Source organism: Chlorocebus sabaeus, chromosome 1 (genome assembly GCF_047675955.1).
Source record: "Chlorocebus sabaeus isolate Y175 chromosome 1, mChlSab1.0.hap1, whole genome shotgun sequence".
Taxonomy (NCBI): Eukaryota; Metazoa; Chordata; class Mammalia; order Primates; family Cercopithecidae; genus Chlorocebus; species Chlorocebus sabaeus.
This window is the reverse complement of record NC_132904.1, coordinates 83,084,258-83,110,531: the sequence shown is the minus strand read 5'-3', so window position 1 is coordinate 83,110,531 and position 26,274 is coordinate 83,084,258. Positions and strand designations below refer to the sequence as shown.

The 26,274-nt window shown below is 39.8% G+C and overlaps 1 protein-coding gene across 3 annotated transcripts in view; it reads right to left on the bottom strand.

Moving 5' to 3' along the window:
• Nucleotides 1-1,574: 1,574 nt before the first annotated feature.
• Nucleotides 1,575-26,274, bottom strand: part of CCDC81 (coiled-coil domain containing 81) — an 84,997-nt gene continuing 60,297 nt past the window's right edge. Inside the window, exons 7-15 of one of the 3 annotated variants that reach the window (XM_008020436.3) lie at nt 26,016-26,136; nt 19,151-19,238; nt 18,565-18,708; nt 17,487-17,591; nt 14,280-14,452; nt 11,803-11,881; nt 11,345-11,565; nt 6,588-6,713; nt 1,575-4,350 (exon numbers count right to left, since the gene is read on the bottom strand). In XM_008020436.3, the coding sequence (XP_008018627.2) occupies nt 4,209-4,350; nt 6,588-6,713; nt 11,345-11,565; nt 11,803-11,881; nt 14,280-14,452; nt 17,487-17,591; nt 18,565-18,708; nt 19,151-19,238; nt 26,016-26,136 (1,199 nt within the window). In that variant the 3' untranslated portion in view covers nt 1,575-4,208. The remainder of the gene's footprint in view (nt 4,351-6,587; nt 6,714-11,344; nt 11,566-11,802; nt 11,882-14,279; nt 14,453-17,486; nt 17,592-18,564; nt 18,709-19,150; nt 19,239-26,015; nt 26,137-26,274) is intronic. The other 2 variants (XM_038005376.2, XM_008020437.3) reach the window with 2 other exon arrangements.

Sequence of the window (26,274 nt, the reverse complement as noted above, 5' to 3'; positions counted from 1 at the left end):
AGAGGCTATTATCAAAAAGAAAAGATAACAAGTGTTGGCTAAGATATGGGAAAAACCTTGTACACTGTTGGTGGGAAATATAAATTAGTATAGCCATTATGAAACACTGTATGAAGATTCCTCAAAAATCTAAAAATACAGTTACTATATGACCCCAGTTACCATATGACTCAGCACTCTTGCTTCTGGTTATTTGTCCCAAAGATTTGAAGTCAAATGTAAATATGTCAAAAGAGATGTTCTTTGCAGCACTATTCACAATAGCCAGGATGTGGAATCAACCCAAGTGTCCAACAATAGATGAATGAATAAAGAAAATGTGTTATATATACATAATGGAATAATATTTAGCCATGAAAAAGAATGAAATGCTGTCATTTATGGCAACATGGATGGAACTGGAATTTAGTGAAGTAAGCCAAGAACAGAAAGTTAAACGCTGAATGTTCTTACTCATATGTGGAAGATAAAAAATAGTTGATCTTGGCTGGGCATTGGTGGCTCATGCCTGTAATCCCAGCACTTTGGGAGGCTGAGGCAGGCAGATCACAAGGTCAGGAGATCGAGACCATCCTGGCTAACACAGTGAAACCCTGTCTCTACTAAAAATACAAAAAATGAGCCAGGCGTGGTGGTGGGTGCCTGTAGTCCCAGCTACTCGGGAGGCTGAGGCAGGAAAATGGCATGAACCCAGGAGGTAGAGCTTGCAGTGAGCCAAGATTGTACCACTGCACTCCAGCCTGGACAACAGAGCGAGACTCTGTCTTAAAAAAAAAAAAAAAGTTGATCTCATAGAAATAAAAAGTAAAGGTATTGTGGATAGCATTGGAGAACGTTATGCTAAGTGAAGTACACCAAACACAAACAAATGCCAGATCTTCTCATATGTGGAATCTAAAACTCATATAAGCAGAGAGTAGAATGATAGTTCCCAGAGGGTGGGGGATGGGAGGAATGGGGAGATGATAGTTGAAGAAGTGTACAAAGCCTCAAATAGGAAAAATAAGTTTGATTGTGTGTGTGTGTGTGTGTGTGACAGTCTTGCTCTGTCACTCAGGTTGGAGTGTGGTGGCACGATCTCAGCTCACTGCAACCTCCACCTCCTGGATTCAAGCGATTTTCCTGCCTCAGCTTCTTGAGTAGCTGGGACTACAGGTGCATGCCACAATGCCCAGCTAATTTTTTGTATTTTTAGTAGAGACAGAGTTTCACCATGTTGTCTAGGCTGGTCTCGAACTCCTGACCTCAGGTGATCCGCCTGCCTTGGCCTCCCAAAGTGCCAAGTTTACAGGTGTGAGCCACCACGCCCAGCCAAGTTTGATATCTTTTTGAGATCTGTTGCACAGTGTGGTGAATATAATGAGCACTTTACGTGTCAATGTCTCTAAAAGAATAAATTTCAAATATTCTTATCACAAAAAGTTAAATATTTAAGGTGATGGACATTTTAATTCACTTGATTTAATCATTCCACATTGTATTCAAAAATCACAATATCACTTTATACCCCGTAAATATATACAACTATAATTTGTCAATATATAATTTTTAAAAACAATTTTTAAGGGTCTGACTGTAGTACTGACTGCTACCCATGACAGTAAATTATAAATTCAATTCCTCCAGTAAAAAGGTCTATGAAGTTAAATCTGCTCACCTGAATATACCAAAATTAACTTATTTTTCTTTAACAAGGAATTCTACTTTTTTTTTTTTTTTTTGAGACGGAGTCTCACTTTGTCACCAGGCTGCAATGTGGTAGTGTGATCTCAGCTCACTGCAACCTCCACCTCTGGGTTCAAGTGATTCTCCTGCCTCAGCCTCCCGAGTAGCTGGGACTACAGGCACGTGCCACCACACCCAGCTAATGTTTGTATTTTTAGTAGAGACAGGGTTTCACCATGTTGGCCAGGACGGTCTCAATCTTTTGACCTCATGATCCACCCACCTCGGCCTCCCAAAGTGCTGGGATTACAGGCGTGTGCCACTGCCCCCAGCCAGCATTCTATATTTTTAAAAAATATATTAGTATAACACTATTATAGTAATTTATTATATATTAGAGACAAATTACTTCAAGGGTGCAGCAGATATAGATTCAGGCAGGTCAGGCCGTGTTGGGGAAAGCCTGTTGTTTTAAATATTGGTTAATGATGATTGGTATTGCGGGATCTGGCCAGCAGTCTGCAATGCAAAGGGGCTCTTTGTTCCCAGGTGGATTGACAGGTTGAGAAATAATAGACACACGCAAGGTAGTGAAAGCTGGGTCCACAGGGGTCACTGCCTTCTGGTCCCGCGATGCCGCCAATGCAGTGGATATGCCAGCATTTATTATTAAGTTTAATGAGGGCGGGGGTAGGTTAGTGAGGGATTTAGGGTCATTGGATTATGAAGTGAGATGGTCACATGGGGATGAAGTAATTCTTTAACATAACATCTGTATGCAGAAGTACAGTATACAGAGATAAGAATTTACAATATAGTGTGTGCATCAGTAATTTCTAACACAGCCTTAAAACAGAAACACAGTCTTTCCATAACCTATGATTAGCAAGATATTAATCAGCAGTAACAGTTGAGCAAAAGCTGGTTACAAACAATCCATAGAAACAGGATGTGAAGCTAGACAACTGGTTAGAACAGAAATTCTCAGAAGGGAGTGTGCCTTGACCCTAAAGAGACCCAGAAGAGCCATGGCAAGATGAGGGCGTTTATAACCCTATCTTATCCATATGAACAGGTGCCCCTCATGAACCTGTTTATAGGCTCTCCACAAGGGTCGCGTTCCATTCCCAGAGGTGTGAACATCTGCTTTTCTGGGATAGGAATCTTGGTGATGTGAAACCTCCCTGACTGCACGTTCATTCGTAGGCTCTCTGCAGGGGGAAGTACGTCACCCACTGTTGGCTTATTCTGGCAGTCCAACCTGGCATTGTCTTTACACAATCCTACATGCAACTTTGTATTTACAATAATCAGGAGCATTTCATCTTTTATTCCATAGCAATAGTTTCATGGGGTCTCCCTACAGATTGGCCCTCCATAGAATGATTTGTTGAGGAAATGAAAGGCAGAAATGGAGAAAGATTAGAGAAGAGGTTCCAAAAAATTGTGATCATCAGCAGGTATGCTTGTTTTCGTAGAAAAAGATAACATTAGCAACAAAATTTGTCCAGTATCAGCTTGAGTGAATATTTTCTCCGTAACTTTTCAGGGCTCAACACATTCCTATTTTGTATTTGTAGTAGGGCAAAATGAAAGTTTAAATATTCACAAACATCTTCCCACATAAACTTTCCCTCATTTCCCAAGGGAGAGATGTGGCAGGCAGAAAACAAATAGTCTAAGAGACTTCCTTCTTAGCTTTTGTATTTCAGAAATCTAGACTTCACTCTATTTTACCTCAATTAGTCGGACAGGGCAGGGAGAGAAGAAAGTACGCAGATAAATGAAGAAAGTTTTTAGTTGAGAACAGCCATACCTTAACTGAAAGTCAGTCCTCTGACAGGGAGATGAGTCCTCTTGAACAGCACCTACAGCTCAAGAATGAAGTGAAGTAGTGGGAGACTCACCTCACAGTGCACAGTTATTCCAAGGGCATGGAAATAGCTGGACAAGGGAATGATATCTTGGGAGGCCCCACTAAAGTCCCAGGTATGTCATCAATGAGAAAACTCAGGGAGCATTTTTCTGGCCTCCTAGGTAAATAGTCAAACCCATCTCTGTGATGTTCACACATATACCCCTCTGGAAAAGTCTAGGGTTGGGGGAGGGGAGAGGGGTAAAATGTACCATTATGAATTGTCGTGCACAGTCGGGCACTTAGAAAATATTTATTACTGCCACTATTCATTACAGACGAAAAAAGTTTTGTACACAAAGTCATGGAGCAGCAGCAGGGCTGGGTCAGCAGTACCCCAGCAGCCATAATGAATCTGGGTCCCCTTCCCAGCCCCTGTGCAGCAGGTTCTAGCCCTCAGGACCATTTAGACACCTTCACTGCCATCAGAGACGAGTATAGGAAATAAGTGGAGGTGGGAGAAAGGCAGGAGTGAATTCAATAAGGGCTTAACAAGCAATCTAATGAAAGCACCAAACCTAAACAATGATTTTTTTCTCTGAGGTAAAAATATGCAGTTTCACAATCACCCCCAAACATGTAAAAGATAAAAACTTTCCCCAGGAAACACAGATCCAAACTTTGAGTTTTACACAAGCAACCGGGAGCCTGGCAGAAACTTGTTCAGGGGCCACAGGTTGCTCTCGCCCACATTGGAGGTGCGTCTCTGGCACTGCTTGCAGCGCCGATACTTCTCACACTGGTCTAGGAGAAACAGCTTGTCTGAAGCCCTGAGGAGAGGAGAGCAAATGCAGATTAGCAGGTTTCTGGAGCCTCTAGAGGCCCAACTTGGAAGCTGGTATGGCAGGAGGTACACAAAAGAAAAGTAACACTTTGTGTTCCCTGCTTGCCATGTGGCAGTTCACCCCCTCCTGACATCCCCTGCTTCCAAACCTCTGCTGGCTTGTCATTCTCCACTTAATAAAAAGCCCCAACTTGTGCCTTCACAGCAGTCTGACTCTACCCCTCCCAGCCTCAGCCACCCAAGCCCACAGAGAACTTGCTGAAGGTCACACAGCCAGCCGACAGTGGCTCCAAAGCCTCTGTATTGACTGTTTTGCCATGTGGATTATACCTCTGCCTGCTGAGCTCCCAGGAGACAGTGTTTGAGAGGAAGATCAACCATTAAGTTGCTGGTTATCAGCTAACAACAGCAGAGAGTTAAGTGGACTTACAACGAAATATCCCAGGAGGCCAGAAGCCTCTGGAGAATTAAGGGCAGGAGAGGGAGTAGAGACAAAGAGGAAGACGAAAGCAACTAAAAGCAGAGATAAACAGGCAGTAGTAACTGATTTTCCCCTTTGATAGTTTTTCTTCATTATGAAAGACAGTCCCTCATGTGCTCTTCTACCCCATCAAAATTTCTCCATAGTGGATTTTCCTTTTCTTTTTTTTTTTTTTTTGAGACTGGGTCTCCCTCTGTCACCAGGCTGGAATGCAGTGGGTCAATCACAGCTCACTGCAGCCTCGACTTCCTGGGCTCCAGCGATCCACCCACCTCAGCCTCCTGAGTAGCTGGAATGCCAGGTGTGTACTACCACACCAAGCTAATTTTTGTATTTTTGGTAGAGACAGGGTTTCACCATATTTGCTCAGGCTAGTCTCACACTTCTGAACTCTAGCAGTCCATCCGCGTCAGCCTTCCAAAGTGCTGGGATTACAGGCATGAGTCATGGCATCCAGCCAGAATTCTGTTTAAGAAGGATTATCAAGGGCAGTCTTGAAAAAAAAAAGAATAAACTACCTTGGAAGTGAGCAGGGGAAGAGCTACCTGGCTGGAACAGAGTGTCATGTGCTAACTGCATGCATATGGACTTTGGTTTTACTTTTGCTTTATTTTCTTTTAATACCAACCAATTCCCTCTTCCTACTGCTGCCTGCTCAAGTATCTGTCCACACTTGGCCTAGGTCCTCAGACAAGTCTGCTTCACGATATACCTGGAGTAGATTTGTTAGCCTGCCACTCAACATTATTTTCTGGGTCTCCTCAATCCTTTATCACCATGTTGGCCAAGCACCCTTCCCAAACACAACTGAAATCTTCCTAGCATTAATCTCACTGACTTTTACCTGCCTTCCCAGATCATTGAGAAAATAGCTTGAAATCCCCAACTGCCCTTTCCTCTCCTTTTCTCTAAGCCAAATGACTCCACTTCTCCTTTGGATCCTATTTTCCACATCATCACTCATACTTTCATTGTCACAAAATATGGGTTCTACTCATTAGAAAGATGGGTGAGAAATGCTTTACAAGAAAACCTAAAAGGAAAAGGAGAGTTACAGATCAAGATCCATTCTACAGATTTTATCCATGATTAAAAATTAATTGATAATTGTCAATTTAAACTATTATTTTGGTATATTTGGGTTTTAATAATTTGGTTGTATAGACTTGATCTGTTTCATCACATTTTTAACATGCTATAAAATCATACCTTACATTCGTATTTTAATTTTGTTTTCAAGGTGTAGTACAACAGCAGTGATGTGAATAGTTAAGCTGAGGAGAGGTCAGGCATATAATAATTTCAGAAAGATGCTCTTGGTTGGCTCCATAATAGGCATCTTACTTTTCCAATTGCCAATCTTATGACCCCTGGCCCTGCTCTTAAATAACCATTCCCTAAGCCTTGAAAATGTTCAGATTGGAAACTCACTCCCCCTACTTCCAAATAGTTATTTCCAAAGAAAATCTTCACTCTCCACAAAAAGCAAATAAAGCCACCCTAAGCAGAGACAAATATTAGAGCAGGGTTAGTAAATACCTAGCATACAATGCAGCATTCTTCAATCCCATGTCTATAACAGACATTTCTAATCAATCACAGCAGTATTTCCCATGGAATACAGACTTGCTTTCTTCACAGAGTTCTCTAGGCAGCCACTACTAATCAAGTGGAGTTCCACTTGAAACCCATTGCCGTCCCACAAGAAGCAGGAGAATTTTGGGGTTCCAATCAGGCATTACCGTTCAAAAGCCTTCTCCTCCAGGTCTCGCTGCTTCTTCATCGCAGCACTCCTTTCCCAGTCCTCCTGTAAGCATTGGTTGATTCTATTTACTCGCTCCAGCTCAGCGGCTCTGTCTGCCACATGCCTGGAGAGAAAAGAACAGCCTGACTCCATAATACTTGGTAAGAGCATGCACCAACTTTGGGAGCCCCATTCCTTTTATGTTAAACAGAAAAACCTTCTGGTTTTGTTCACTACTCTGAAATATACTAAAAAGTGTGAACACTGTAAAAGCATACTGAAATTCCTAGCTCTCAAATAATTTATGGGTCAGAGGTCTTTCATCTTCAATCCTGGTTTGATTTAATAGGATTGAAACCTTTTTTCAATTAACAACTTCAGCCTGTAAAACTATTAATTTCCTTTGAGGCTAATGTAACTTATCTGAAGAATCATCCCAAATGAATTTCCTATACTCTGTTTCTTTCCTTTTAGTCCAGCCTCTAAGCTGCCAGTACTCAGCCTACCAGTCACTGCAGACATTTTACAAGGCAAAATAGATAGGTATACAAATGAAAGTCTACAAAAAGAGAAAATAAACATAAGTGACTAAGCAATGGAAAAGCAAATAGAGAAAATATTAACATTGTGAAGAAGGCAAGGAAAAAAAAAACAACAGGAATGTTTGGTGAAGGCCATGTCATCAAAGAAGTGACTGCAGTATAATCTCTCTCTTCATAGGGAGATATTCCCAGTGTTGTGTTTCTATCACTGGTCTCCAAACACTCCATCACTACTGTTGTGAATCACCTTAAGCCTGGTTCAGATTATGTGTCTATTTCTTGCCAAACTGAAAGGTTTACTGTCAGTTCTCATTGAAATCTAGAAGGAGCTTCACAAAATGTAACTGTTGATGTAGCCTGCTTTGAAGGGCTTTGTGTTACAGGTAGCATCAGCCTCTGGGTGTCAGGATCCTTCAATAAAAATCAGTTAATGTCCTCTCTACTGTCTCACTTTTTCCTAAAACGGCACACCTTTTCATCTAACAAGCATTGATTGAGCAGCTATTGTGTGGTTATTATAAAGACCAAATGATACACAGGAAGTGCCAGTGCCTGTCACATAGTTGGAGCTCAATGACTGAAGAATACCTATTACTTTTTTCATAAGTTATTTTTCTTTTTGTAGATTTTTTTATTGTGGTTTTCAAAAAACGCATAACAAAATTTACTATCTTAACCATTTTCAAGTGTACAGTTACTTAGTGTTAAGTACATTCATGTTATGCAACCAATCTCCAGAACGCTTCCACACTACAAAACCGAAACTATACCATTAAACAGCTCCCCATTTCTGCCTCCTCTAGCCCTTGGCAACCACCATTCTGCTTTCTGTTTCTGTGATTTTTACTTCTCTGGATAACTCATATAAGTGGAGTCATACAGTATTTTGTCTTTTTGTGACTGGTTTATTTCACTTAACATAATGACCTTGAGGTTCATCCACAGTGTAGCATGTGTTAGAACTTTCTTCCTTTTTAAGAGTGAATAACAATTCCATTGTACAGTGTGTATATATACACACACTACATTTTGTTTATCCATTCATCTGTCCATGGACACTTGGAATGCTTCTACTTCTTGGCTGTTATAAAAAGTACTGCTATGAACATGGCTGTACAGATAACTTTTGAGATCAGCTTTCAATTTTTTTGAATACATAGCCAGAAGGGGAATTACTGGATGATGTAGTAGTTCTATTTTTAATTTTTTGAGGAACCACCATACTGTTTTCCATAGCAACTGTACCATTTTATGTTCACACTAACAGTACACAAAGGTTTCTACTTCTCACCAACGCTTGTTATTTTTTTTTCATAGTAGCTATCCTGATGGATGTGACATAGTATCTCACTGTGATTTTGGTTTGCACTTTCATAATAATTCATGTTGTTAATCATTTTTCATTTGCTTGTTGGCCATTATTATGTTATTTTTTAAACGATAGGTTAAAAGCATTTTAAATGCCTAGAAAGTAAGAAAATGAGGCAGAGATTATGTGGGGGACAACTGGCATTCTCACAACATTGCTGAGAAACAAGTTGCTTTGCCTTCTTAGCAATTTAACTGTCAGTTTCTGGTAATATTTCAAATGTATCATATATTAGCCAGGAGTGGTGGCGTGTGCCTCTAGTCCCAGCTACTGTGAGACTGGGGCATGAGAATTACCCGAACCGAGGAGGCAGAGGTTTCAGTGAGCCAAGATTGCAGCCTGGGTGACAGATTGAGCCTCTGTCTCAAAAAAAAGGAAAATTAAATGTACCATACACTTGACCCAGCAGCCCCACTTTTGGGAATTTATCTGATAGAAACAAGAACCACTATATTAAAGATGTTTAATTCAGAATTGTTGTAATAGCAAAATATCTGGAAACAAAGTGAATGTTCATCAATAATGCAAAAGTTAAATTGTTATACATCTATATTATAGATAATATGCTGCTATTAAAGAAGATGATTCTTATATATATGTACTGACTTGTATATGACATTGTTAGGTTAAAGAAAGATTAGTTTGCAGAGTAATAGAAAAGATCTCATAGACTATTTCATTTACAAAAGTGGAAGGAAAAATATGTGTGCATATTGCTTAAATAGGAAAAATTGTTTAAATTTTTTTTGTAAAAAATAATGAAGGTTAATATGTATCCTATTTTTTAATTATTTTTTTACAAAAAAATTTTTAAACATTTCCTATTTAAGCAATATGCACATATATATTGGCTACTTAGTAGGGGAGATTATTAGCCTTTTTTTTTTTTTTTTTTTTTTTTTTTTTTTTTGAGGCAATCTCTCGCCCAGGCTGAAGTGCCATGGCGCAATCTCAGCTCACTGCAACCTCTGCCTCCCAGGTTCAAGCATTCTTGTGCCTCAGCCACCCGAATAGCTGGGATTACAGGCACGCACCACCATGCCCAGCTAATTTTTGTATTTTTAGTAACGACGGAGTTTCACCATGTTGCCTAGGCTGTTCTCAAACTCCTGGGCTCAAGTGATCTGCCTGCCTTGGTCTCCCAAAGTGGTAGGATTACAGGCGTGAGCCATCGTGCCCAGCTAGTCTTCAGTTGATTTCTTTTAATGAGAATGAATTGTTATTTTTGAAAATAAGAGCAAAAAGAAAAAAAACAAGTATAAATAGCTTAGAGTCCTGTCTGGATCACTCTGACTAAATTATCCCCTTTGAAAGAAAGTGGCCTTCTATTTGTCACAAGAGAATCTAAGATCACATGTTGAGATGAACCAGAGAGGGACCAGGGAAGGGAGTTGGAAAAGATAAGGGAAGTGAGAGAATCTGCAATAACCAGTAAAGAATATGTAAACAGAAAACAAGATCTGACCAATACAGAAATAGGGATTTGTACAGTTTCCGCAAATACTCTCACATACATAATCTCATCTAATTCTCCCAGTAAGGATAGGAGGGGCAGATGTGATTATTCTTCTTTCTCATATGAGGACAATAAGGCTCAGAGACCTTACATGTGATATGGCCCAAGTCATACAACTTAAAAGTGACAGAGTTTAACCCTCCTGATTCCAAGCTTAGGAAATAACTAGAGAAGCTAACAGAAGCAGAAGAGGAAGTAGCAATAGTCTTAGCAACAAATACAGAGGGTCCCATATCTGGCTATGGAAAGCACACTTTGCTTCCCACTATGGGACAAGTGATGGTGGTTCTGCTGTTATAAAACAGAAGCTAAAGAGGAGCTGAATGCTTACCTAAGGGATTACATTTTTTTAAAAAAATCAGTGGGAAAGACATCTTCCTTTCAGGCATGTTTAGGCTTTACAAATATATCAGATAAAGGACTTGTACACAGAATATATAAAGAACTTTCAAAACTCAACAATGAGAAAAGAGTTTATAAAATAAGCAAAAGATTTGGATTGATACTTTATACCCTTAACCAAAGAAGATACACGGATGGCAAATAGGCATATGAAATGATATTCAACATCACTAGTCATTAAAGAAATGTAAATTAAAGCATGAGACACCACTATACACCTATTAGAACAGCTAAAATTAAAAAGACTGATTGGGCTGGGTGCTGTGGCTCACACCTGTAATCCCAACACTTTGGTAAGCTGAGGCAGGAGGATTGCTTGAACCCAGAAGTTCAAGACCAGCCTGGGCAACATAGTGAGACCCTGTCTCCCCAAAAAGGTTAAAAATTAGCTGGGCATGGTGGCACTCGCCTGTAGTCCCAGATACTCCAGAGGCTGAGGTGGGAGAACTGCTTGAGTCCAGGATGTTGAGGCTGCAGTGAGCCATGATCATGCCACTGCACTCCAGTCTGGGTGACAGAGCAAAACCCTGTCTCAATCAATAAAATAAAATAAAATAAAGACTGATTACCCCAAGTGCTGGGAATGACGGGGAGGACTGGAATTCTCATACACTATTGGTTGGGAATGTAAAGTAGTACAACCACTTTGGAAAACACTAAAGTGTCAAGAGAGGTTTTTAAAATTTTACTTAGTAACTTTTTCTTCAGATAAGGAATTAGGATAAAACAAGATGAAGCATGTAAGAAGTTTAAAACAATGTCTCACACAAATAACTCCTCAATGTGTTAGCTATTATTATTACTATTCTTACTTCTCCACTATTGTATGAGAAAGATGAGGGGCAGGGACAGGGTGGAGAAAGAGAGAGACAGGAGGCGGAATAAGTGAGGAAAGGTGGAGGGAGAAAGATCAGGGGTCTCCTTACTCTCTTTGTGTCCTCTGAAGCATTTGCAAATCCCGCCTCTGGTCCACTAGTTGATGCAGGATGGCTTTCCTCTTGTGGTTAGCAGCTGCCTCCAGCTGGTGTTTCATGTAATTTTGTTCTCGCTTTTGCTTTTCCACTATCAGTTCACCCTCATTCTTACCAAAGATGGGCTCAGAGGAGTCTGGCTCAAAGGGCGGCAGCCGGGAGGGTTTGTTCTTTATCTTAAACAAAGATACACATAATGCAGAGATACACATAATGCACATAATCATTCTATCAGGGAATACACTTTATGCACAACCCTGTAATGTGGTAAAATACCAGTGTCTTACAGGAAGGAATGTGGGGCACAAAAACTACCAAATGCACAACACATAAAAATATAACAACTTATACATATTTTAGGATGTTATTGAAGCAATGCATAATTTTAAAAACAGTAATATTTGTCCCCTTACCTGTGCATCCAAAGCTCTCTTGTAACACTGTGTTTCTTCCATCTTATCTTTTAAAAATTTCGCTCTTTGCACAGCAAGTCTGGCAGTTAAGAACAGGAGAAGATGGACCACAGTTTTGCAGTCTTTAGTAATACGGATTAACATCATCAAAACAGGTTTAATAAATATTAAATAGGAATAAGAGTCTGGTAAATAAAAATGGATGTTTTATTCTGGTAGCTTTCATTTTAAGAAAGAAAAGAGTAACTCAAATCCATAGGCAGCCGGGCACAGTGGCTCATGTGTGTAATCCCAGCACTTTGGGAGGCTGCAGTGGGCAGATCACTTGAGGTCGGGAGTCCGAGACCAACCTGGCCAACATGGTGAAACCCGGTCTCTACTAAAAATACAAAAATTAGCCGGGGGTGGTGGTGGGTGCCTGTAATCCCAGCTACTCAGGAGGCTAAGGCAGGAGAATTGCATGAACCTGGGAGGTGGAGGTTGCAGTAAGCCATAATCACACCACTACACTCCAGCCTGGGCAACAGAGCGAGACTCCAGCAAAAAAAAACCCCCAAAAAACCAAACCAAACCAAAACAAAAACTCCATAGGCTAGTGAACAGTGTGTTGAACACAGGACAGGACAGGTATAGACAGGTGACTGACCATATTGTCCAAATGGCTTACTACTAAAACAGCAGACACATCACCACCACTCCACCTCTTCCCACACCCACCAGTTATTTTAAAAATCTAGATAAGAAAGCAGGAAGTGACTATTCATTCTATAAACTGATCTATTTTGAAATCTCTTAAGTTACCTATCCTATTAAAAATTATGGTTCTATTATATGTAACTTCTAAAGAACTCATATACGATCTTTCAAGTGAGTATAATGGAATATATACATTTTATTGAAATACATTTTTTCATCATGGAAGCTTTCCTCTTATTTATTTTAGGAGTTTCTGTTCACACTATAACAGCCTCCACAGTTGTTCTCCCAATCTCAGCAGCAAAAATGTGGGCCCCCTTAGGCATATATAAACTCCATGTCCCTGACCCTATCCCAGGCCTCAAGATAGCCCAATCTGGACCAATCAGATGCTCTTTCCTGAAAATGTGGAATTGAGAGTACCATTCTCCAAGTTTGAGCTGGAACACAGACAATGTCAACTAAGGGGTTGTGTATGTAAGCAGAGGGAAAACTGCTTTACGTGGCTTTTTAGTCCTTCCTATGTTCCCTGTACATTCCTGCCCTCAGGTTCCATGGGACACCCCTACATAATTATAATAAAACCTCAGCTTTGCCATGAGGTCATTTGAACATCTAATAGCTAGGAACAGCTGCTCAAGATGAGTCCCTTTCTTCATCTACTGATATTGGCGATTGCAAAAACAATACAAAATTATGCTCTGTATTATAGTAATTACAGATTGACCATCACTACTATAATGATAACTATGACAGCTTTTTCATTTTTGTAATAAAAAATTATGGTACTGATACAGAAGGGAAGTGCTGGGAAGGGAAGAGCATGGTCCCTTTAAATGATATGGAAGTGGGGGAACGGCATGGTCCCTGGCTAGGACTCCACCCTAGGACATGGTCCCTGGCTAGGGTTCCACCTGTGCCCATGGACCTAGATGAGGACAGGCATTTTTGTTTTCCTGCCTAAATGTTGCATTTCTCAAGACCACCCTGGTCTGCCACACCCCCATCCTGTGCCTCTAAAAACCCCTGAGACCCTAGCAGGCAGGCACACAAGCGGCTGGACGTCAAGAGAAACACATCAGCAGAGGAACACACAAGTGGCTGGACGTTGAGAGGATGTCCAGAGCACACCAATAGGCACTGGCACGCCAGCAGGCCGTCAACCAGCAGAATAACGTGGAGTTTGGCTGAAGTGGTTGGAGGGGAACCCGGGCCGCACAGCAGCCCGACCCCAGGGGAAAACCATCTCCTTTCTGGCTCATCCATCTGTTGAAAGCTACTTCCACTCAGTAAAACCTTGCACTCCTTCTCCAAGCCCACGTGTCATCCGATTCTTCTGGTATATCAAGGCAAGAACCCTCGGATACAGAAAGCCCTCTCCTTGCAATAAGACAGGGGTCTAATTGCGCTAACACAAGCCCCCTACAGACGGCTAAACTAAAAGAGCCCTCTGTAACACATGCCCGCTGGGGCTTCAGGAGCTGTAAACATTCACCCCTAGATGCCGCTGTGTGGCCAGAGCCTCATAGCCTGCCCATCTGTATGCTCTCCTAGAGGTTTGAGCAGCAGGGCACTGAAGAAGCAAGCCACACCCCCATTGAGCGCCCTGCGAGGGGGATAAGAGAACTTTTCCCATTTCAGTACTGGCTGCTAACTGGGTTAGTCTGCTCAGTTGGTTACAGTGTGCTAATGAAACTACCAATGCTGATTCAATCCTACATGGAAAGTAACCACATGAAAATTCCAAATCCATCTTTCAGAGTGTGTGTAGCTGGACTTACTCCTCTGTGAGTTGCACTTGTTCCAGGCGATCCATCAACTCTCTGTATTGTCTTTGCTTTATTTCGTTTTCCTGTCTGTTATCCATTTGTTTCAGAAGACTCCGGGAATATTCCTCTTGCTTAAGAGCATTAAACGCAGGACTGAGTGGCCGTTTGTCAAATAGGAAGGACTTCTAGAATGAAAGAGAAGCAATTCATTTATGCTAGAATACCAAAAAAACAAGGTTAATAATTCAGAAGACTAAAGTCAAACAGAAAATATTTCTTAATTTATAATATTTGCCCAGCCCTCAACACACTGACCAGCTAGTGTTGAGGTAACCCACAGAATCATATGAGTGTGTTCAAGGATAAAGCTGAGCTGAGCTGACTGTGTTACCAAAACACCAGGGGTTTGGTCTAGGTCCTCACCGCACAGAAAGCCAGTCACTGAGACAATGATTATTGCCCAGGAAGAAGGCTTTACTTGGGTGTTGTAGCCAAGAAGATGAGAGATCAGTCTCAAATCCATCTCCTTGACCAACTAAAAGTAGGGGTTTATATAGCAGGGAAGAATTGAAACTATGTATGGGAAAATCAGAATTCGGGAGGGATAAGGAAGCAATCATAGTTAGTGGAGGGGCCTGGCTCATTGTCTGAATGCAATCATCTGGTGAGTTTCAATTCTTTTTGGAAGACCTAGTGGTTTTTTCCCGAGGAAGAAACTCAGATAAGACAAACCTTAAGTTTCAAGCTTTAAGACCAAAAGGGTCAATTTCTACGTTTATTTAAAATAAAAACAAAAATAAACAAAAAAACCTGTCTGTGGGACAATTAGGTCAATTTCAACTGGAATCCTATTGCTGAGACAGAGGAAAAAGGACTCCATGGAGTAGGTTGTGAGTTAGCATTTACAACATCCAGATGGAAGGAAGAAGGAATTCTGAGTGCATGCAAAATCATGCAAGGACAGAGAGGAACTGGAAAGAGGGCAAACTGAATACCTACTGTGGGCCTGGACATTCTAGACCCTGGTGATCCAACAGTGAGCAACAACAGAGATCCTCACACTCATCAAGCCTGCATGCTGGTGCAGGAGACAGACAAGGAACAAGAAACGGTACATCGGGTCATTTAAGATAGTGCTAAGTGCTAGGAAGCCCTTATGATAGCAAGTGGCTGGGTGGGAAAAGAGCTAAACTGGTTATTAAGGGAAGGCTTTTCCATGGAGAAGATGAATCACCCTCACTGTAAATATCAGGGAGACTTGTGTTCCATACAGAAGGAACATTAGTGCAAAGACACTAGATGGAAACAAGCTACACATGTTCAGTGAGCAGGGAAAAAGTCTCTGTGGCTGAGGCATAGTGACGAAGGGAAAGGAGAAGGCATAGTGATGAAGGGAAAGGAGAAGGCATAGTGACCAAGAGGAAGGCAGGGGTCAAAGCGTGTAGAATTTGACAGTTGAAGGTGAGGAGTCTAAATTTCATTTTAACTCAATGGGAGGCCAGTGGAGGTTTTCAATGGGAGAATAGTATGTTTTGGTTAACAATATTATAGTATCACTTTGGCTGCTGTGTGGAGAATAAATTATAGGAGAGCAAGAATGCAAGCAGTGAATCTAAGGGAAGTATTGCAGAAGTTGAGCATAACAGTGTGGCTTAGTAGCACTTTCAGTGTGGCAACATTAAAGACGAAGACATTTGGACAGATATTGGATACATTTTGGAGGTAAAGGCAACTGGACTTGCAAATGATCGGATGTCAGGAACAGAGAAAGGAATGCTGAGATCATGACTAGATAACACGTTTGTGCAAAATGGCTGGTGCGTGATACCATTTACATGAGAAGACAGAAAGGAACAAGTTAAGGAGGGAATCAAAAGTTCTGTTTGGGTCTTTTTAAATTTAAGATGTGTATAGATATATCAAAGAAGAGATACACAGCAGTGATAAATATAATCTGGAGCTTATACGTAAGAAGAGAGAACGATCATGCCTAAATTTCAGAAGTCCCATGCTCTCTCTCTCCTTCCTTTCCTGCTTCCCTGCCTGGAATGCTCTTCCTCCCTTGGTTTCTCTACCTAACTCTTGTACACCAGAAAGTCTTCCCAAATCTCTGGTCTAAGTTAATGAATCTCTTCTTTTGCTCATATAGTGCCCTTTTTCAGAGATTTATCATCACATTGGTTATATCACACAGTTGTCTCTTTAAGTGTCTGTCTCTCCCACTAGAGACCTCTTCAGAAGAGGGAACCTTGAATTCCTAGACACCAGCACAGTGGCCGGCATGGAGGAATTCAATAAATGTTTGATGATGAATAAATGAATTATATTTTATTAGATTTACGTCCAGAGTGTCGACTGCCTAGATGGTGGTATATAAAGAGAAAGATTCAGGCAGAAATAAAGGTAGGCACATGATGATTGAAAACATTAAATCAAGCAGTGAAGCAGTTGGCTCACCACCATCTGAATCTGGGTTTCCCAAACATTAATGCAAATACAAATCACCTGGGGATCTTATTCCACCATAGATGCCCATTCAGGGAGTCTGGGGTGGGGCTCTAGATTCAGCATTTCCAGCAAGCTCCCAGGCGATGCTGATAGTGCTGGTTCTCTTGGGTCCTTGGGCTGGACTTTAGTAGTATATTGCTCCCTCCTCTCCACCCATCCCACATCCTGGTTGAGAATTACCATAATTAACAAGACCTGCAGTGACTAGTGGGAACAGTACAGTGAATATGAGTGGTGTGGCTATAGACACCGGACAAGGCCTGCCCTAGAAGAAAGCTTCAAACTGCACCACCCACTTTTCAACTCCACTGCTTAAAAAAAATGGCACAACCGGCTGGGCACGGTGGCTCACACTTGTAATCCCAGCACTTTGGGAAGCCAAGACAGGCAGATCATGAGACCAGGAGTTGAAGACCAGCCTGGCCAACATGGTGAAACCCTGTCTCTACTAAAAATACAAAAGTTAGCGGGGCATGGTGGCAGGCACCTATAATCCCAGCTACTCGAGAGGCTGAGGCAGGAGAATGGTTTGAACCTGGGAGGCAGAGGTTGCAGTGAGCCGAGACTGCACCATTGCACTCCAGCCTGGGTGATGGAGCAAGACTCCGTCTCAAAAAAAAAAAAAAAAAGGCACAACCTGCAACACAGGGAGTGGATCCAAAGACTCACAATGGGCCAAGTGTTAGCAATAGAAATTTTAAAAAGACTTACATAAAATTCTGGTTTCTCATTCTTGTGGCTTCTTATAGCTTCAGCAACTCCAAGATTATAGGCAGCATTTTTCTGATTCTGTTCTCTAGTAGCCAGACTTTTCAGCTATATATATAAAAAAGTTTTAAATTAAATTTTTAATTACATATTGAAGTGGAGCCTTGAAAAATTTTAATTCTATTACATTAAAATAATCCAGCCATGGTAGAAACCTGCCTTTTGGAGGCAATGGTACTTTCTGATATCTCTATAGATTTATAAAAGTAGATTGGGAAAGGTATTTTATTTCCTATTCTTGGCCTTTAGGTACCACTCGAGGGATCTAAGGAATGGAAGAACTCATCACAAATGCAGGAAAGGGCAGTCAGTAGGGTCAATTATTAAACACCACATAAATCTGGATACAGCAAGTGTAAAAGTGCCTTTCTGTCTTTGCTTGAAATAAGACATGAATATGAAGGGTAAAAGCCTTCACCAGAGTTGTATTTTATCAGAAATAAAGAAACATAAATCCAATAATTTCACCTTTAAAATTCAGACCTTAGGTTAAAGAAAATCAGTGATATGTGCAAACATTCGACTACATGGATATTCATCTGATTGTTGTCTATTATTAGTGAAAACGTCAACACAAGTTTTAGTCTAACAGTAAATACATGATTAGATATGTCACACAGTACAGACATATGATGGAACATTTTTAAATTACATTATAAGCTGGGCTCAGTGGGTCATGCCTGTAATCCCAGCACTTTGGGAGGCAGAGGCAGGAGGAATGCTTGAACCCAGGAGTTGGAGACCACCCTGGACAACATGGTGCAACTCCATCTCTACAAAAAATACATAAATTAGCCAGGTGTAGTGACATGTGCCTGTAGTCCCAACTAATCTGGAGGCTGAGGTAGAAGGATCACCTGAGCCCAAGTAGGTCGAGGCTGCAGTGAGCGGAGGTTGTGCCACTGCATTTCAACCTGGGTGACAGAGTGAGACCCTGTGCCAATAAAAAATAATAATAAATTACATTATATAATCATGTTCTACTGCCCCATATTAAAGACTGATCAAGGTGTCGGACTACCTGGTGTCTGAAGAGAGCCTCCTGATCTTTCAACATCTGATACTGCTGTATGAGTCTCTCATCTTCTATCTCTCTCCTCCTTTCCTCACTGTAGTACAATGGGGAATTTCGTTGTGCTCGTTGCAAACATACATAGCACATTTCCTACAATCCCAAATTTCAGGACAAATAAGTTTTTACATTTTACCTTTTTGCTTTCACATTCCCTTCACAAGCTCTCCAAAGGCTAGGTATATCAAGAAACCTGTTATTAATGGGTATATTAGTGACAGCAAAATGAGATTTGCAGAGTGGACCCCAGAAATACTCTAAAGGATCTTCTGAACTTGCACTTCATCAGAAGTATTTATGAACTCACACTTCATCAGAAGCAGCTGAAACTTAGAAAGGGATTTCTCAATTCTTTTTTTGTTTACCAGTGCATCTTGACTAGTAGATAGATTTATCACAGTTCAGTTTTGAGCCTGAGTACTTAAGTACTTCAGCCATACTCATATAATTAAGCAAGAGATTCCCAGAACTCTCTTTGAGAAACAAAAATCAGTATAAGATTTTGATGGGGCTTATTTGTTTGGAAACACTGTACCTGTCCTGCCTTATCATGATCCTGACAAGCTGGAGATGTTTGGGGCTTCATGTCACTGTCATGTTTCACACAACTTGGAGATGATAAGCTGTAAAAACAATGCATCATTAATTAATGTTTAATACAGTCTGACCTCAAGAGCAATAATAATTATAGAGGCCAAGTATAAGATGAAGAAAAATATCTCAGTGGTTTAGTTCAGAACAGCTGTATGTGTAGAGGTTAAGAATATGTACCACAGAATCTGAATTTGTGTCAGATAAAGGTGGGTTTGAATCCCAGCTTTCTTGCTTACAAGATGACTGACATCAGACCAGCTGTGTAATCTTACAAAATCGCAGTTACCAATTGTGTGAAATGGTGATGAAATTTATTCATTCCACAGAAATGTATTGAGTGCTTACCATGTACACTGCTCTAAGCACAGGAGAAGCAATGAAGAACAAAATACACACATAGAAAAGTCCCTGTCCTCATGGAATTAACATTCTGATGGAGATAGAGAGCCCAGTGACAAGATAAATAAGTGAACTCTATAGTATGTTCCATGATGATAAATGCCTTGCAATGCTGGAGGAATGGAGTGTTAAACTGTAAAGAAAATGGCCAGGGAAGTTCTTACCAAGGAAGTGACATATGAGTAAATACCTGAAGGAAGTAAGGGAACAACGGTGTAGGTATCTGATGGAAAAGACATTCCAAGCAAACAAACCAGTGCAGTCCTTCAGTTGGAAGGTGTCTGTGGTCATTGTGGTAGAGGAACATGAATTAGGGGTATTAATATTAATACTAGTATTCATTAGAAAATAGGACTGATATTACCACTTAAAAAGCAGCTCGAAGAATGAAAATATTTATTTTTTAACTTTATTTATTTTATTTTAATTTTTGAGACAGAGTCTCGCTCTGTCACCCAGGCTGAAGTACAATGGCGCGATCTCAGCTCACTGCAAACTCTGCCTCCCAAGTTCAAGCGATTCTCCTGCCTCAGCCTCTGGAGTAGCTGGGATTACAGGTGCATACCACCACACTCACCTAATTTTTGTATTTTTAGTAGACACGGGGCTTCACCATGTTGGTCAGACTGGTCTCGGACTCCTGACCTCATAGTCTGCCCACCTTGGCCTCCCAAAGTGCTGGTATTACAGGCGTGAGCCACCTCACCAGGCCAAGAATGAAACCATTTAAAAGTAGAGAAATAGAGAACAGATTCAGACGCTCAAACATGCATTGAATAGGAGTGCTGAATTTTTAGGATAAAGGAAATGGCAAAGAACAATATTCTAGAAAATAATAGATAAGAATTTTCCAGAAAGTCATGACTCCTAAGACCAGTCATGCAGAACATCAAGAAATAAGAAAAATTCTTAAAAGCTACAAGAAAGAATGACAACCAGATTGACTCAGACGTTGCATCAGGACAACTGTCAGGAGAAAATGAAGCAATATCATTAAAATGCTAAAGGAAAATAACTGTGAACCAAGAATCAGCATTCAAGAGCGATAACACAGTAAGAATCATTTTAAGCAATACAAAGAAGAAGTGTACTGAAAAGACAGGGAACCATTACAGGATATACTTTTTCAAGAAGAAAAACGAACCCAGGAGGAAGGACAGGGATATAAGAAACAGGCCAGGCGTGGTGGCCCACGCCTGTAATCCCAGCACTTTGGGAGGCCACGGCAGGAGGATCACTTGAGGTCAGGAGCTCGAGACCAGCTTGGCCAACATGGTGAAACCCTGTCTCTACTAAAAATACAAAAATAACGAGACATGGTGGTGCACGCCTGTAATCCAACTACTCAGGAGGCTGAGGCAGGAGAATTGGTTGAGTGCGGGAGGCAGAGGTTGCAGTGAGCCAAGATCGCGCCACTGTGCTCCAGCCTGGGAAGAAAAATAAAAAGGAAGAAAAAAAAAGAAAAAGAAAAAAAAGGAAATGATGGTGACCAAAGAAATTGGTAAACATGTTGGCAAATCCAAACTAATCATTGACCATAAAATAATACAAATTTTTTAACACTTAAAACTAATTTGGAACAAAAGTTCTAGACAACAAAAATACAGGTTTGGAAAGGGATGCAGTTTGAAGGAAATTGAAAGCATACTGAAGAAATGTGGTCAAAGGAAATTCAAAGCATACTAAAGAAATGTGATCAGCCCAACAGAAAAAGGGTAATAATGAAGTTAAATGCACAGTAAATAGAAAATACAAAATAAGACAGTAAAGATAGGTTCAAATATACCAATAATTACAACTGAAATTAAAGTCTAGATTGAGTTTTAAAACATCCAAATATAAGCTATTTAGTAGGGACACACATGAAATAATAAAACACACACAAAAATTCTTAAAATGGCATTAAAAGGCTATTCCAGGTAAAATACTAATCCAATGTTGCATTGTTAATTATGTACTACAGAAATGAAGGCAAAAGATTTTAGTAGAGACAAAGGAAAATATTTCATAATGATAAAAGGAACTATCTACCAAAAAATCGGACGTGTAGAATTTAATATTGCTTAAGAAGCAAAAATTGACATAATTACTGAAAAATATACCATCATGGTTAAAGATTTTTAATCTCTCTCTCAAAAAAAAAGTAAGGATTTTAAAGCTTTTAATAACTTATTTTAACAAGGTTTAGCTAATATCTAAATATCTAGAAATTTACGTCTAAGGAATAGTAGTATACAGTGTCTTCAAGTATACATAAAACAATTACCGTAAAAGTATTCAAGCTAGAAAAGAAGGTTCAGCAAATTACAAAGTACCAAATAACTGACACTAAATGAACCACAGCATAAAATGAGAAAGTGCCCCTACTAAAAACCTCTATTCATTTGGAAAAAGTAATAAAACTTGAGTCTTCTGAATAAACAATGAATTAAGTATTGTATAAGTCTATACTCCCTTACTGCAATTCCAAAATGCAAATGCTCGACTCTGACCTCACTTGTCGTGTTTTCTAATTTCTTATAACTTGTTCATACTTTCCATTCTTTTAATTCATGTAAAGATTTTAAACATCTTATTCTATATTCTGTATTTTATAATGGTCAGGATGCAAAATCCTTGAGAGCTCAATTCTTCCATCTTTTGTTTCTGATGGCTCTCATTATGTGGCAGCTTATTTCCACGTGGTCTTTATAATTTTGGATTCTGACCTCATTTTTAGCCCAACTCTATCTGTCAGAAGTCAGGAGCCTGAGATGAAAATAAGATCCTTTGGAGCAGGGGTTGGCAAACTTTTTATGAAAAGGGCCAGAGAGTGAATATTTTAGGCTTTGAGGGCCACACAGTCCCTGACGCAAGTAGCAGGTGCAGATAATATGCAAATGGAGGGGCATAGCAGTGTTTCGGTGAAACTATTTATAAAAACGTGGTGGACTAGATTTGGCTCTCAGTAGAGGACCTTTTCAGATTATTTAGAACACCATATTACTAGATGCAGAACCCTTTATTTTTTAATAACTTCTCTTAGGCCTCAAAATCTGGGGTTGGGCGAATGCTGAGTCCCTAAAAGTTTGATTTAAATAACCTGTCAGATGCAGCTGACATGAGGAAGCAATAAGAAATATGTCTCAATCTGGATTCTTACGATCCAAGACAATTCACTTGTATTTTTTTTAATCCTCTAACTTGGAGTGAAAATTTTACAGAATCACTAACCACTACATGCCCTTCAGCACCAGCCAAATTTGCACTTCCTATAGTAGTCACTATTTTGAATAATGCCATCTTCTCCCAGTTACCTAAGCCAAAATCTGGGGTCATCTTTGACATCTCCTCCTTAACCTCCCTTAACTAATCCCCAACAGTCAAAGCTAAAGCTTTCCATCTGATCTTTGTTTCATACCCTTATTACCTTTCCCTAGATGAGTTATACTCAACTGTTAAACAATGAAAGTACTATCCTTCTTAGTTTAAACAAATCTTACTCAAACCCCAATATATAAAACAGAAAAGCAGCACACATCCTCCAGTGGAAGTGAGGACATAGAGCCCAGAGTCCCACCCATATGACCTCACTCTCAGTTTCTGATGTGCTCTTAAGGCCCTCTGAGGCCTTAGGGTCATTTGTTGGAAACAGATTGCCTAGACTACTGCCTTGATCTGCTAAATTGTGCTACACTTTTCCATTTTATTACACCTCTTCCCCTGCTGCTAATCTTATCCCTCTAGATCATTCTTTACTCTTCTAAAAGAATATTTTTCTTCAAAATGAAAATGTAATTATGGACTGACATTCCTAAACATGGTGTTTGGGGACTTGGACAGGTTGGTAGATTAGAAAAGATATATTTTAAACTTCTGTACACTAAATGGTGCAGAAACAAAATTAAAAAGAAAAAAAGAATTAGGAAAATGTTTAAAACATACACATCAGAAAACTATGCATACCTATGATATATGAAGTTCTCTTTATAGGAAATACAACTTGTTTTTAAGAAAAATTAAAGCTCCCAGCTGAAAAAGGACACAGGATTCAAGCAGGAAATTTGTAAAAGAACTACAAATGGCTAAGAAACAAGGTAAAAATAAATGCAGGCCAGGTGTGGTGGCTCACGCCTGTAATCCCAGCACTTTGAGAGACCTAAGTGGGAGAATTGCTTGAGGCCAGGAGTTCTAGACCAGCCTACACAACATACTAAGACCCCCATCTCTTCAAAAAAAAAAAAAAAATCAAAAAAATTAGCTGGTGTGGTGGTGTACACCTATATAGTCCCAGCTACTTGGGGGTCTGAGGCAGTAAAATCACTTGAGCCCAGCAGGTTGAGCTGCAGTGAGCCATGATCATGCCACTGTTCTTTAGCCTTGGTGACAGAGTGAGATGCTGTCTCAAAAACAAAACAAGAAAAAACCCACTAGAAGTCAAACAAACACAGGTTAAAAACAATAATGAATACCATCATTTCACTTTGCTAAAGTATTAGCAAAACTGTAGAAAAGATAGCACTCTGTCATGTGTCATATTACTGTTGCTGAGAGGATAATTTGCTACAATCATGAAGAAGATAATTGGCAATGTGTATCAAAGGCATGAAAATGGACTCACCTCTTATCTCTGAAATTTAAAGTTTTTATCCTATGGAATATCCAGATGTATGCAAGGAATTATGTTTAATTATATTTTCACAACATTATTTATAGTACTTAAAAACTGGAAGCCATCTAAATATCCAATAGCAGATTGGTTAAACAAAAGGTTTAATCTTTCATTAAGATGATGTGCAATTATTTGTTAAGGTTTTGGAATATTTAATATCATGGGGAAATCACCACTTATTAAATGTAACAAAAATTCATATAATATGATCTAATTTTATTTAAAAAGTATGTATATTCCAAGTGTAAGTATCTGTATATATTGTATATGCATTGAAATAAACGACATGTACCATAAGGTTAATACAAAGTTTCCTCTATGTAGAGGGATTATGGGTGATTTTTTGTAACTCTTGCTTTTTTGGTTTCCTCAAAATTTCTATGATAAACATGTATTGTTTTAGTAATCGCACAAAAAATATTTTTTGGTTAACTTTTTTTTTTTTTTTTTGAGACGGAGTCTTGCTCTGTCGCCCAGGCTGGAGTGCAGTGGCGCAGTCTCGGCTCACTGCAAGCTCTGCCTCCCAGGTTCACGCCATTCTCCTGCCTCAGCCTCCCAAGTAGCTGGGAATACAGGTGCCCGCCACCACACCCAACTAATTTTTTGTATTTTTAGTAGAGAGGGGGTTTCACCGTATTAGCCAGGATGGTCTCGATCTCCTGACCTCGTGATCCGCCCGCCTCGGCCTCCCATAGTGCTGGGATTACAGGCATGAGCCACTGCACCTGGCCTATTTTTTGGTTAACTTCTACAGGAAACAAACATTTTTGGGTCAACTTCTATAGGAAACCTTTACCAACAACTTCCAACAATTACTCTCTCCTTTTGCAGCCTCTATACTTTTGTTATCTTCATCGCATGCACTGTTTTTTTAATTTCAGTCTTCCTACAAGACTGTAAGTTTTATAAAAGTAGGTTAATATGTCTGTAACTGAATCTTCAGTGCCTAGAATAGTACCTGGCACATGGTAATACTCAATGTTTGTTGTATTGAATTAAAGGACTATACATCTAATTCTCAATTATCTTTCATAACAGTGATATTATCCAAAACAAGCATTTCTAGAGTTTTAAACATGACTTTAGTAATCCACAAAGTACATAAATTGCACATATGATAGCTGATAAATTTTGACACATTAATAAATTAAAGGTTGGTGGCACAATGCAAAGTACATAGGTGCTCAGTAAACAATGAATGAGCATGGTTAAATATGGTTGACTGATTTGAGGTCTTAAAAAGTATCCTACTCAAAGAGACAAGGATAAAATATTATAGAAATCTTTTGACATACCATCACAAGAAGAAAACGACCATGATAAATTGTAATACACTCATTCATTCAAGTAATGTTTATTGAGAACTAATGGAGTGCCGGCTATGTTTGGCAAAACTACTTTCCAATTTGATGTAAATATAACACTGTGTCACATCATAATACCCAAGCACTCAGAAAACAGGAAAGTTTTGTAGATTTGGGAAGCCCAAATCTACAAAATACTCTGTGCTATTTTGTTTCCGCCTGTGTCATAACATATATTCTTCTGAATCATAATTTATCCCTCTGCATATGTCTGACTTCCCCACTAGATGGTGAGCCTTGGTCACCTTTATTATTCCCATCATGTTGCATGTAGAAAGCTGTCAAGAACACTAGATAAATAAATTAATGAACAATTACAGTTCCCTGCATCAAGCAATGACTCAAAAATTAGTAAAGTGCAACAGAAAAAAAAAAAAAAGTCAGTGCATTACCTTTCAGAGGTCATAATCTTCTCACCACTCTCACTTCGGTCCTTTTCCAGCAAGCTGACATTTGTCACTTTGGCAGGGAACAAAGCTTGTCTATCTCGAGGTCTCTTGGGTGATGAGATATCTGTAGAATAAAGAATGAATGAAGACGAGTTTCCTTTCAACTCTCAAACCACTAACTGTGTAGTTTTTACCAAGGGAAATTTCATATAAGATACACTCTCTTATCTTTAAATAGTCACCCCTTGTTCTATTGTGATGT